The sequence below is a fragment of the Schistocerca gregaria genome, chromosome 5, assembly GCF_023897955.1.
Source record: "Schistocerca gregaria isolate iqSchGreg1 chromosome 5, iqSchGreg1.2, whole genome shotgun sequence".
NCBI classification, from domain to species: Eukaryota; Metazoa; Arthropoda; class Insecta; order Orthoptera; family Acrididae; genus Schistocerca; species Schistocerca gregaria.
The window spans coordinates 590,549,930-590,563,230 of record NC_064924.1 but is presented as its reverse complement, the minus strand read 5'-3'; the positions used below and the strand labels follow the sequence as shown (position 1 = coordinate 590,563,230).

At 39.1% G+C, this 13,301-nt stretch overlaps 1 protein-coding gene across 2 annotated transcripts in view; it reads right to left on the bottom strand.

The window, feature by feature from the left end:
* Positions 1–10,525: 10,525 nt before the first annotated feature.
* LOC126272579 (luciferin sulfotransferase-like) overlaps positions 10,526–13,301 on the bottom strand; it is a 69,609-nt gene continuing 66,833 nt past the window's right edge. For both annotated transcript variants that reach the window (XM_049975504.1, XM_049975505.1), the window contains 2 exons: positions 12,796–12,890; positions 10,526–11,247 (listed from right to left, as the gene is read on the bottom strand). In XM_049975504.1, coding sequence (XP_049831461.1) covers positions 10,984–11,247; positions 12,796–12,890 — 359 coding nt within the window. In that variant the 3' untranslated portion in view covers positions 10,526–10,983. The remainder of the gene's footprint in view (positions 11,248–12,795; positions 12,891–13,301) is intronic.

Genomic DNA, 13,301 nt, shown 5'->3' with positions numbered 1-13,301 from the left:
AACTTGTAGATCAGATAGAAATACTTATTCCATCGCGCTTATCCCATCGTTCAGTAAGGAATTAGTTTTCAACCCCGACCAATCAAGATCTGAAGGATAACCCTGGAAATTAGAGGTACCAAAAATTTGTATCAAGATAAATTAACTTCAGCCTTAACGTATTCGTACACAAAAATTCCGACTGTTAATCTGGATAGAAAATTGACTATAAAGTTATTTATCGTCCTGCGGGTAATTGGAGGTGCTCTGCCCCTGACGAATCTTTCTCATGTGCGTTATCTAGCAAGACAGTAAGGAGTATTTGCGACACGGCAAGCAAGAGTGGGAAAATGGCAGTAGGAGAGTTACAACAAGATATGAACACAGCCTTTTGCCAGCTCCTGCTCAAATTAACTGCTTTTGCTTGATTCATTGTGTAAGTATAAAAATCATACTACTTAAGAGAGAACTATCGCTCAAACACATGGAACAAATACACAAATTCAGTCTCTGGATGTTTGTTTTTTCCGTTCAAATAGCACATATTATCACACTACCTGCCAGTTTCACGATAAGCTCCACGACTGATTGTTTCACACCTGGCCATCATATTCCATCAGTTCTCATCACTCCGTTATACCAACAGGCTTATGATTCTATGTGCATTCTTGAACAGCGGATACCTAACTGCACGTCTTGCGGGTTTCGTAACTCCCAACGAGCTCACCTTGAAGCTTCATGGTGTGAACCTTTGTGTTCACTGTGGCTCGCTGTTTTCCATTCGGTGTTCGTGATGCAAGTTAATGGTTTGTTTTGAACATTTCTTGAATGTTGACAGCGTCCATTGTGGGAAGTGTCACACTAAAGTCCCATAGAAGGCTAATCTGTGCACGTCCCACACACTCATTTTCTGTCGCCCTCCTGATGCATATGGTGAGTCATTTGGCAAGTAATATTTTGTACTGCTGTAATTGTTAACACAACATTGTCAAATGAGCCTTACTAAAGACTGAACGTGTGTCCTCACATACATGGAGTTCCGTATTAGATGTATATCTTTTGGACTTTATGCAGCCCCGATATATTGGAAGTTACCTTAGCTTTTTAGCTTTTGAAGATCTAAGTGCCACCACATTATATTACTTGTTTACTTTTTGAGGCAAGAGAGCTGTAATTAGAGGTGACATTAATCAAGGATATTGAATTACATGGACACTATGTAAATTTGTTTCTGCATGTCTTATATTCCTATATAACATTGAGGGCAACGTGATCGACACTATATGAAATGGCGAGGTGGACAGATGATCACAGGGGCAGCTCTCTGGAGAGAGCGATTCCAGCTTGACTCAGTGGCAAGACGAGGAGCAACTTCCTTGAACGACTGCTGTCGAAGGACCACCACCTGCACCACCGCTGCTGGGCCGGGTTCCGAAGACCGCCTGCCTGTCGGTGCGTGCGTACAGAATCTCTATACCAGCACAGTACTCCGACTTGATTGGTTCCTAGTCCTGGGCGTTCCTACACCACTCGCCCAGGGCTGCCTCCACAAGAGATTAGGGCATGATGGGGCTTAAGGTAAATGTAACGTCAGCCGACAAGCTTCTAACAGATCACGCTACAGAGGTCACCAAATTCACGTCCAAAACATTGCTTGGCAGGGACGCTACAGGTCGACCTTATCCATAAGTGGACATGTGTAGGAGAACTGCACAACTCATTGTTGTGTTGCCCAGCAATCCATGCTAAATGTACGAGTAGTATTCATTTGAATTTGCTGTCGGCTCTTACTTGGTTATTCAGTTAAGTCTTGAATCATGTAATTCAGGTGCATTCAGGTTGAAGTTTCAGATCAAGTCATACTCTTTGTTGTAACTGTGTGAGAACATTATTAGACACTCCCCACGCATCAAACGATTTGTAATGGGACCCAAACTTTTAATATTCCCACCAACTGTTTGAAAACTGATCAGATATTAGAGTAGGATATTCATGAACTTTGTTGTGATAGTACGCGATTTCACAAAGAACGAGCAGGCTATACTCTCGAACTTTAGTGCTGTCCAGCAAATTATTTTGGATTGGTTAATTGGACGAGCTAATAACTTGAACTTATGAGTCGCATCAGTCTTCCGCTAGAAGAACTGATAAATCTACGAACATTAACTCTTTCGTTTCCATGTTGTCTCGTGTGACGAACGTTTTGTAAGAATAGTCTGTGTGTTGAATAGCGAAAGTTCCTCAAAAAAGTGAAATCTATTTAAGCAGCTGTGTTTGATTTTTGCTTTTATCTTTGATCTCTGAAGGAAAACATCGAAGACTGGTATCTAGTTACGACTAACTGTTATTTATTAATACAATAATTATGATACACACCGTCAATGGTGTAGAAAATTGTTTATTTTTTACTGATGTGTTGTCGATCAAAGACGATGCCTGAGCAATAATCCTATCACACACCATCAACAGAGTCACAATTTTATATATGTGTAAGATAATGATGAATATTTTGAAGACATGCTGTAGTTGTGTTTGCTATTGTGAACACATGATGTCACAATCACGACATTTATTTATCACTATGTGTCTCAATATGTTGTGTATGAGAGTTTCTCTATTCTTTGATATTTATGATTCTTTAATGGCATTTACACATTTTGTATGTAGTCACGATTATTGATTAGTAAGGTTGACAGAATACAAACTTGTACTTCCAAATAATCATATACAACAGAAGTGTTGTACAGTTTGCGTTTGTTACTTTTGCGTTGTCATGGACATATGATTCCGTAAGTGTTAATGTATTATTATTAGTCTTGTTTGGTGTTATAAACCATGTGGAATGAATTATTTTGTATTGTGACACAATAGGTGTGGATGTAGTACCTAACATTACTCTAATTTTAATGATGTGACATTTTAGTACACAAGCCATCCACGAGCTTATCAAGGGACTGCCTTCAATCATGAACACTGTAAAACTATTTAGTATATACGTGTAGTACTGTATTAGCTAGTGTTTCTCTTTTTCATTATAAACATTGCATAGATTGCACTCTTCATTGTCATAGTATCTGGGGAAATGTCAACAATGGCTCTTCTAGAATAGTGAGACAGCTTTATTATTGTTTCAGTCTTTCAAACTTCCATGTGGTCTCTCACCAAGAGTCACGTTTAGTGGCCGACATCCCTTTACCACATTTCTCAGTCCTGTTCCAAGTACTTTCGAAATGTGATTCGCATACTCTTCCTTCAAGATACTTTAGTAATTCAGTTGAACAATTATATCTTCATTTACGTTTCTTTTTCGAATTTTACAAAACATTTTAGTATTATATAATTGCATGTACGAATGAACATGTTCAAGCAAAAACATTTTTCACGAAGATTCCGTATTTTCTTACCAGCCTATCCCATTAAAAGGTGTTTACCTTACGAATCTTAACTCTCCTAATACCGTGGGGTCTATAATGACCACAGGCAGTAATTTTCTATAAAATACACCTTATTTCCTATTCCTAAAAATTATGAAAACTTCGTACTTTTCTTGATTTAAGTAATGGGTTCGTAATATATTATTATAAATTTTGGAAAATATTCAGTTTTGCTGAAATTCGAAAGAGAACCACTGAATACCATTGTGATTAAATGCGACCCCATTTCCCTCTTGCAGTATTATTACCCAGTAATGCTGCATTGAAACCATAACTGTTGTTGTAATTCCTTTGTTTTATTCTTGTAAATATCGTTGTAACGTCTGATTATTGCTAATACTTTACAAGCCGACAGTCATTTGTTCCATACAAGTGGAGACTACTATTGTGTATGTTACATTTAGTGAAAAATGTCTCGTCACCTTTCCGAAGACAAAGTGCTTAAAATATTACTGCAGTATTATCTGGAGAATCAAATCGTGGTATCAGCGATAAAGTTTCTGATGTCTCAGGCCTCGATGGACGTCTCAGAATAGAATATTCCTCAATCAGACGGAAGTTCAGAAGAAGATATGGACAGCGTAGCTGTCCAGCCTCAACAGGAAGTAACACATATTTCTGAGTGTTACATCTAAGTACACATTGTATTTTTGTAAATGTGCGTTAGGTTCTAGGGCCAAGATGTACCCTTTGTATTTTTCATTTTTTTATTTTGTGTAGGTCTAAAAACAAAGAAGAATTGTGGCGCAAACACGATCTGAGAAGAGCTTGTGGAAGAGAAGAGAGACGGAACATAATGCGAGTAAAGCCAGGTCCAACAAAATTCACAGTGTAAAATGTAGACTCCATAGAATCAGCTTTTCTGTAGTTTCTTAGGAGAAGTCAGAACTCTCTTCTGTGTTGTCTTTTCCTTAGTGCAACTGACCGTCATTTAATACAAAACTTGTAAGCAGGCTGTGCGATATGTCAATCTGAGTACACATAGAAGTGCCTACAGAAAACTGCCCTGATAAAAATGCCCAGTCCTATCTTTGAATATTAACCCATGAAGGTACCATTATAATGCGATCTGACAGGAACCACTTACTTCGCGCTACGTGTACGTAGCGCATAAATAATGTTTAATTCATAGTAAATATTAAGTCTGCTAGCTAAAAAATATTAATTGGTACTGTAACTTCAACATTTTACTATAAGAAACCTAGCGATATTCAATTACAGTAGAACGCTGTATTAAATACAGTATAATATCATATTCTACTCCAAAGATTTTGAAGGAAACTTTGCATCTGGAATCTGTAACAATATTACTAACAATTCTGCCAGCGATATTACTCTAAGTAAATAAATATGCCAAATGAAAAAGATTTCTCACTGAATAAAAAATCGTGCTGAAGGCACTGAATGATTTGCAAGACATAGCTTTATGGAAAGAAACGTCAAATAAATGGTCTCAGTCTAATGACGGGAAGGTAAGTAAGTAAATATTTGAATCTTTCATATCAGTTGTTGATTATAGTAATCGAAAGATACAGTAATTCTAGACGAAAGGACGTAGTTAATATTACTTGAACTACGCTGTATCTATACCACAGAAAAGCAAACAGTTCATTGGCCGAGTACTCACGAAACTAATGAAACAGAAGAATTTTTAGGTGAATCATAAACCGATCTACGCAGATCGATTACCAATCAAACGTGACGCACAGAGAAAACGATTTCTGTCCCACATCAATCGATGCTTGTCACCCACTGTTACTCGTAACGGGTCACAACAGGCGAGAGTACACATCAGTATGGCTCGCCAAGCAAAGGATTTTTGGAGCAAATATCACATCTTCAAAATACTGAGCAGAGATATACAGGTCGAAGTTCTTATTATAAGTTTTCACATACAAACCAAGATTGTTATAACCAACCACTATCTTTCACTCTCAATATACCTCACGAGAGCCACCCTTTTCTCCTTACAAATCACGCCAGAGATTAGATGAGAACACACAGGTCCGCATTGACCATATTGGAAGAGCATCGTCAACACAAACCAGCACAGGTGAGCCAGACTGACTACCCCACAGATTTTGGTAAGTGGTCATAGATCATCATAGCAAAACTGCTTGCAAGATAAGAGACGTGCAAACATAAGTAATTTTCCGTTGACATTTATGACAGCAGTTTTCAAGTTTCATTCCCAATCATCTGTGTGTTATTGGCATCAGCAATTTACACGCATGTACAATTTGTGCAGCCACTCGACGTTTATCTACCACTGCAATTTTCACGAGTGTGTGGATAAAGTTCTTCTAGAAGTCCGTAGGAATGTCTCCACCCTCATCGATTCTACACGCGTGATTGAAAGACTAGGTGATTATAAATGAAGTTAAACTTTCAAAACGCTGTAGAAATAACAACACTGGTAACAATGACGTCAAATTACAACGGGGTATTATGGGAGAAGGGGAGAACGTATGATAGAAGAAAAAAAAATTGTGTGAAAATTGATGAAGAGATTGCGCTGCATTTGTCAGAACACGTAAATGAAAAATCTGTGATGCGCATGGATAGACTGCTTTTCCTCCTTTCGTGTCTGCGACGTTCGCCATGACTGTCACAATGCAGAATCGCGCGCTCCTTTTAAAGCTGTATTACATGAATGATGACTGTGCACACGTCGTTCTGCGGAAGTTCCAGACACTGAAAGGTTTGAAAAAAGGCATTGGTCCGAAGACAGAAAATTATTCGAAAAGACGGGTTCTTTTGGTGTGCAACCTGGTAGAGGGAGGAATCGAACTGATTCGACGTCAGTGGAAGCAGTGGCCACGGCAATGCAGGAGAATACGTGTTGTGATATGTAAAAGCGTAGCGCACGGAGAATTGCCCGACCATCGGACATAACCGTAAGCACGCTGCGTAAAATCCTACAAAACATCCTTCTTGGCTATCCATTCAAAGCTATCCATGTGCGCGAGTGGCTTCCGGTTGACCTACCAGCAAGAGAGACCTTTGCTCTCATGTAACTGGTCAATGATTGGCCCTTGAAGATTTAGTGGATAGACGAAGCCCACTTCCAGCTGACAGGATATGTCAATATACAGAATTGTCGATATGTGCAACGGAAAATCCATACGCAAATCAACCAGCACATCCTGAAATGATCACTGCGTGGTGCGAGTTTACGGCATCTTCAATCAAAGGGCCATATCTTTTAGGAGAGACAGGTGCTTCCGGTCCTGTTACCTGTACCGTCACTGGTGACCGCTGCGTGTCTTTTGCACAACCACGTCATTCCAGCTCTCCAACAGAGTGGATGTGTCTATGGGATTATTTTTATGCAAGATGGTGCCCCTCGCACATTGCAAATCCCGTTAAGCGGCTGCTGGAGCGACAACACCGTTTCCCTACGGCCTATCCGTCCCGATCACCTGATCTTAATTCTTATGACTTCTGGCTGCGGGGCTATCTGAATGATGATGTGTCCAGTCTTGCGATTGCAAACTTTGCTGCATTTAGGGCAGAAATGGTGCAACACATTTGAACGTGACCCCGGAAACACATCGGATTCGGTTTTGATTGATGCGATTTTTGGCCTCAGGACAGTTAAAAAGAGATGTGAATGATGGTTTTTATGCGGTTTTTGGCTTCAGGACCATTAGAAACCGTTTTCCCCAACCGATCTGACCTGATCTTCCGGTGGTGGGTGTGCTTACGTAACAATCAGTATCGTACCTGTACACCCATGCACACTGAGTAGTACAGTTTGTTTAACGTCAAATGTACACTTTAGGCATTGTTGTACGATTCATTTGTCATTTGTAGTCGACCAATATTAAAATATGATTCTTACAGCGCCATCTATTGCTACATTATGTGACTATTTATTTTTCTTCTGCCACATATTTTCCCCCTTCTCCGATAATATTCCGTTGCAATTTGACGTCATTCTGACCAGTAGTGCTATTTCTACAGCGTTTCGAAAGATTAACTTTACTTATAACCGCCCTGTACCTTTTTTCACGGGGGGATGGGGAAGCCTCAACTGATTTGGGGAACCACGCTGCACTTCTGACTTGTCTGATTAGACGCTTTACGCACCACTGCTCATTTCATCTTGAATCACTTAGTCTGAAACGTTCTCAACCTTCCCACAGTTTCCACTACGCTTACCATTGGATTTACCTCAGCACTACTGTTGTTGACGCCCTTGGTTTTCTCCGACAGTTATTTTGCCTTCTCTAAATGCTTAATCAGTCCATCCGCGAACTGTTTGCTTTTCGATATTTCAATTTTTTATCCTGAAAGAATTTCTTTGAAGATTCCCTACACAACCTATTCACTTACATCCTTGTATTTCTTTGCTATCCCGAAGTTTTTTCTGTTTCCTTCTTTTGTTAGTCAACGGAACTTTTTGCTCTTTTACCTACAGTATCCTCAGTTATATGTCATCTTCCAAGTTCGTCCAACTGCTGTGATTAACCTTTTCTTGGGTGTACGTTCTCCTTCAGCTGAACTATGTACTATCGTAATCACTATCGCAGTACCCATTGTCTGAGGTAATTTCAAATGAACATCATTCCACATAGCTTCAGTATCCTGCTTCTCTCCGCATCAATTTTTCCTGAAAATTCTCTTAAACTTTAGTTTGTTCCAATTCAGCTGATATAGTCGATAAGCCCCAAACCTTTCCCAACTATATCTGCTACTCTTGTGGTTTTCACACGGTGTATTTGCTACTAGTTACTGAAAAATAATTTATTCTCTGGATTATCTTTTCTCACTCTACGTTACTGCCTTCACGCGTCGTATTCTCCTACATTCCTTCTTTCCCTTTCGTTGATTGGTCGTTATAGTTCTCCATGTTTGTTAGATTTTTTCCCGGCAATTACATCACTGAATTACAAATAACAACCTAATATATTTTAGTAAAAGCTCTCATTAATGAGAATATACACAAAATTTGAAGCGTGGTTGAATTATCACATGTCTGGGACTTTCGTGAAGGTAGGTCATTAGGATAACTCTAACTTCAAACGTGGTCATTGCCGCATTCTAATATGTCTCAAAAATATAAGTTTAAACACAGCCTAATAGTAATTTATAAGTCTATGAAACATTCTGTTCAGCACTAACTGCTCACAAAACTGTCCCTGAGCATTTACTTCTTATACGTTCTGGCTGAATGTAAATTTCCTCCATCGTCACATGTATATGAATGTTTCCGGTACGCTCAACTGCGACGTAATGTAGCTGGACGACTGACACACCAATGTTCTTGCGTTCTTCAGCGAACGCCTCTGCGATGCCTGCTACATCACGGTTAGGTCAAAGTTCCTGCGAACTTCCGGGTAATTAGCCCTCTAAATGCCAAGAGCACTTCTTGCTGTTAAGGATCCTTAGCAGAAGTGGAAGTAAAGTCAAATTACGCATTGGGGTATCTTTCATGTGTCGTTATAGGCATGAAAATCTAGCTTTTGAAACAGTTATGAAGCGTCAAATACTTGCGTCGTAAGTGCTGTGTCGCTTTAGCGATTGGAAAGAAGCCAGAAATGTACGTAATCTTTCTCTACAGGATACTACAACTTTGCTTCTAGTAAAGGAAATGTGACACTTTCAGGATGGAAGTTGAAAGATAAATTAAATAGCTCTTATGTCATTGAATTATCCGTTTTGTTGAGGCACTCTTATTACCGGTAGGAAAAATCTCCGTAGGCCAGTACATATGAAACCAATCTCCTTCATATAACTGAGGGTTCAGTTAACGAGGGGCAGGGATGGTAGAAGATCATGACGAAAATATTAAGAATAAATATGACCTTTCAATTACCACGAATAATTGCAAGTAAAAATTTTACTATCTGATCAGTAGCAAAATAATGGTCGCCGAGTTTACCAAATAATTATTTTCTAATAACTGAAAGAAAAATATTTAAGGTAAGGAAAATAAATTTTTGGTGGCATAAAAACTACTGTTCGAATATCTTCAATCACTAACCTTCGTTGTCAATTTCTCTTCCAATTTCTGAGTTCTTGATGGTTTGTTACTGTATACTGGCCGTCAGTCTCTCAATTGTCAGACTAGGAATTCTAACCACTTGTTTCATGTACTGCATGGAATCTAGCTCACTAAACTTAAAAACCTAGATGGGGTATTAAAAAGGATGCAACACGAAAATGATGGTTCCATCATATCCTGTTTAAACTGCACTCCGAAAAAGTAAAAGAAAGAGAAGTGGGAATGAAGTTCAGTGTGCATCGAAACCAATGACAGTATTTAATGTACATAAATTGCAAGCTTTCACGAGATATATATAAAAGAATGAATGTATCATCGTCGCAGCAACCATTCCTGGCCAAAGAAGCATGCTGATATCAGAATATAGGCCTTAATTTGACAGCGTATCTGTAGAGCAACGTTACATGGAACAGGAGTATCGACTGTGGAAATGTCAGGACAGTGAGACATTCGTATCGTTTGATATGTAGTGTTACAGATGGATACTGATTATTCAGAGCAAATGTAATTAATGAAGTCGTTGACCGTACAACTGTTTGGAAATGACTTCATGGTTCACATAAACTAGAATTGGGGTACCTAGTGAATTATGATATCTGGGAATAAATTGCATATGCCAGCGGAGAACGTAGAGTGAAGTGTATACTGGAAAGAGTGGAAGATGTTGGCTGTAAGTGCTTCTCTAAAATGGCGAGGTTGACAGGCCACATCAAACAAGTTAAAAGTTCGAAAGGCCATGGGTATGGAGGGAGCGAGTGAAAACCGTATTAGCGAAGAATCCGTCCAGTGAATGTCGATGTAACGTCTCATTTGGCCGTTAAATGAACTAAAAGGTGCTTTCATGAGTAGTGCAGTTGGCAGTACTTTCAGCCATGTGCTCTACAAAGGTCTTCAGTGCAGCTTTACGTACTGATGTAGATATCATAGCATGAAAATCGATACCATAGACGAGCATCGCTCTCTTTACTTACACTTTAATTTGCAGCAGTCTAGAGAAATTATCAGATTCAGTGGGTTCGCTTTGTACTTCTGGAGAATCTTGAGCAAGGATATGTAGTTCTTCGTGGGAAGACGGAGTAGGAAAAGAAATAACTCTAAGCTGTTTATTTTGAGAAATGTTTGGCATTCGCAAATCTTTAATTGTTGAGCTTCATATCAAAGTATTTCAAATACGTTTACACAACGTAAGATGTTCATTGTGGAGGAAAATATAAAACATCTCATGTTAACAGATTACTCACGAAGATGAATCATTGAGGCAGTGCTTTAAATCTACGAATAATTAAGTACCGAAAATGAAGTATGTACATCTCTGGCACAGCGAGGTTACTACACACGAACTGCACAGATTTTATTTCACATTTTACCTTCATATTTCTTATACATGCCGTAGTTAACGCTAAATAAAATACTGGCAAATGCTTTACGTACTTGTGAAAACTATCCTGAAAATTTAATAACAAAAAAAAGGAAATGGCAAAGCGTCATGGCTACCCGTAGTCTTTTCTCGTAAGGACAACAGAAGCGGCGTTTGACGATCCGTAATTCTACTGTCAAACATCACACAGGCCCGGTGTACCCTGTACCCTGGAGGGACTCCTCATTCCATCTGTCGAAACGCGCTAACATTTCCGGGGTCAGTCGACCGTCAGCGTCGTCGTTTGCTGTCCCCGAAGGGTCCTCTCCGCTGGCAGCTATCTGGAGTCCTGTGAACCGCCTCAGCGACTGAAACGTCTCCAAATGTTCCATCAGCATGTTGACTTCTTGGTCAGTCACCCTCTTCCCTAGGAAGTCAGCAGTTCTTTTGATGATATCCTGAAGACACTGAAACGAGCGAAGAGAACATTTACGTGCATGTAACTAAAATGAAGTTTACACATCCTAATACTGAATTAATTATTTTTCATTTAATATTTGACTATGAATAAGAACGCCCCGATTTAGATCCCTGGCACAAGTGAATGTGGAATAAAAATTGTAACAACGATCGAATACTTTCGGTAAAAGCCGTCTCCCTCTTTCTAGAAACGGATTTGTCAAAGATGGATGAGGTGAGGGACAGAAGCGCGAGAAATATCAAAACCGTATTGTTCTTCCACCACGAGCTGTGAAGAGATAGTGACCAATTATCAGACAGTTTCTTTAATTGCTGTGATTACATAATTGCACTGTTTCTAAGAAATAAAACTCAGTTGTCACCTGCCCGTTCCCTATTGTTAAAAGAAGAGGTAGCACGATAACAGGCGCTTACACATGTTTTTAACCAACATCGAAATCTACATCTAATACCGAATTACTACTGAAGCGGGGACACCGCTGCGTAAAACTGTTATCGAGTTTAAGTTGTTTGTAGAGCACACTTAATTAACACCATAAGAGCGAAACTGTGACAGACGTTACCATACACCAATTTAACAAATTTCATTTGGTTCCGTAAAGTTATCTTCTAACAATATGTAATGTTTCTACCTTATGATGTACCTACGAAATAGTGATAAAAATATTTGAAGACTTGTATCGATAGTAGATTTATAGTGGCGAGTAATAGTTGTAATAGCTTTGTCTTAACTACCGTCAAGATATGTAATGATGAGGAATATCGCACTTACTCTACATTGATCATAAAAGACTACGTGTCATCTTACGAAGTCCATCTGCTCTTCCCTTCTCATAAATTACTATCACAGGTTTTCAAACCTATTGAGGTGCGAAATTCTCTTTCAGCATATGAAATAAAATGAGCAGTACTCAGTTAACATAAATACACAACAATGAATTGCTCCAGTCCCTACTGCTAATGACGTTGACGAGAACCAGACATGGAAGTTATACTTTTCTCTAGTTTTAAGTCACTCTTCTGTGACCTACCTATAAAGCGCCAGTCATTTTACAGCCCAACAATTTAATTGCGCAAAACAAGTTAGGTAACTGGAGATATAAACGAAGCATAAGCAAAAATCCTGCAATGAAGGTGAAAGGGCGATATTATTCGACAAAGTTTGGTGCCGGAAACGGAAGTAGATGGTGGATAGGTGTCAAGAAGCAGTAAACAGTTCAATAAAAATATCTCTAAAATTCTCATATTCATTACGGAAGAGATATGTGCAAGTGATAATAAGTGTCAACAGACAGTTTAAACAAACAAATGTTTTATCTGTTACGTTGCTAAATGTTAGAACTCTCTCCCATTCTTCTTAATGCTACGGTCTTAGTTGTGAAGCACATCTACCATCGTATGCTATGCTCTATTCCGTACAAGTGGTTTTGCATATACGTTGTGTATTGTTCGGACGTGCTATGAAAGGTTGTGCTCATTTTGTTACACACAATGAAATGTGATGAACGCTCTAGTTTTAAGTGAAATTCTATTACCTGCTTCATTTCTTCTACTGTGTTGAAAAGTAGGTGCGACTCTCCCCTCTTTCTCCAGAATCCCAACACATGGTTCCAGTATGGAGTGTAGAAAACTGAAAAATTTAAACAAATAGTTATGTACATGAAATCAGCACAATTAATATGCATTCTGTGCCGTATAATGCAGCACAAAAGATGATGTTGTCTTGGCATGTTGGGATCCTTTGTACATACTCTACTGGCTCTTAAAATCGCTACTTCAAAACTATATCAATTAACGAAATTTATCGTAATTACTGTGCATGTGCAGTAACGGTAGGGATAATATGTAATTATATCTATAGGTGATTTCTGTGTATACATCTCGCGATATTTAGTAGGCAGAGCTACCATCCGTGCCGCGGCGTAAAGGAGCACCGAGCACCAAGAACCAAGAGTCGTTCTAAGTGACGCGGTGCTAGTCTTGTTTCCAGTATTGTTGTGCAGACTGGGGTTACCCACTTCTCTTTTTTTTTTCCCGCGAC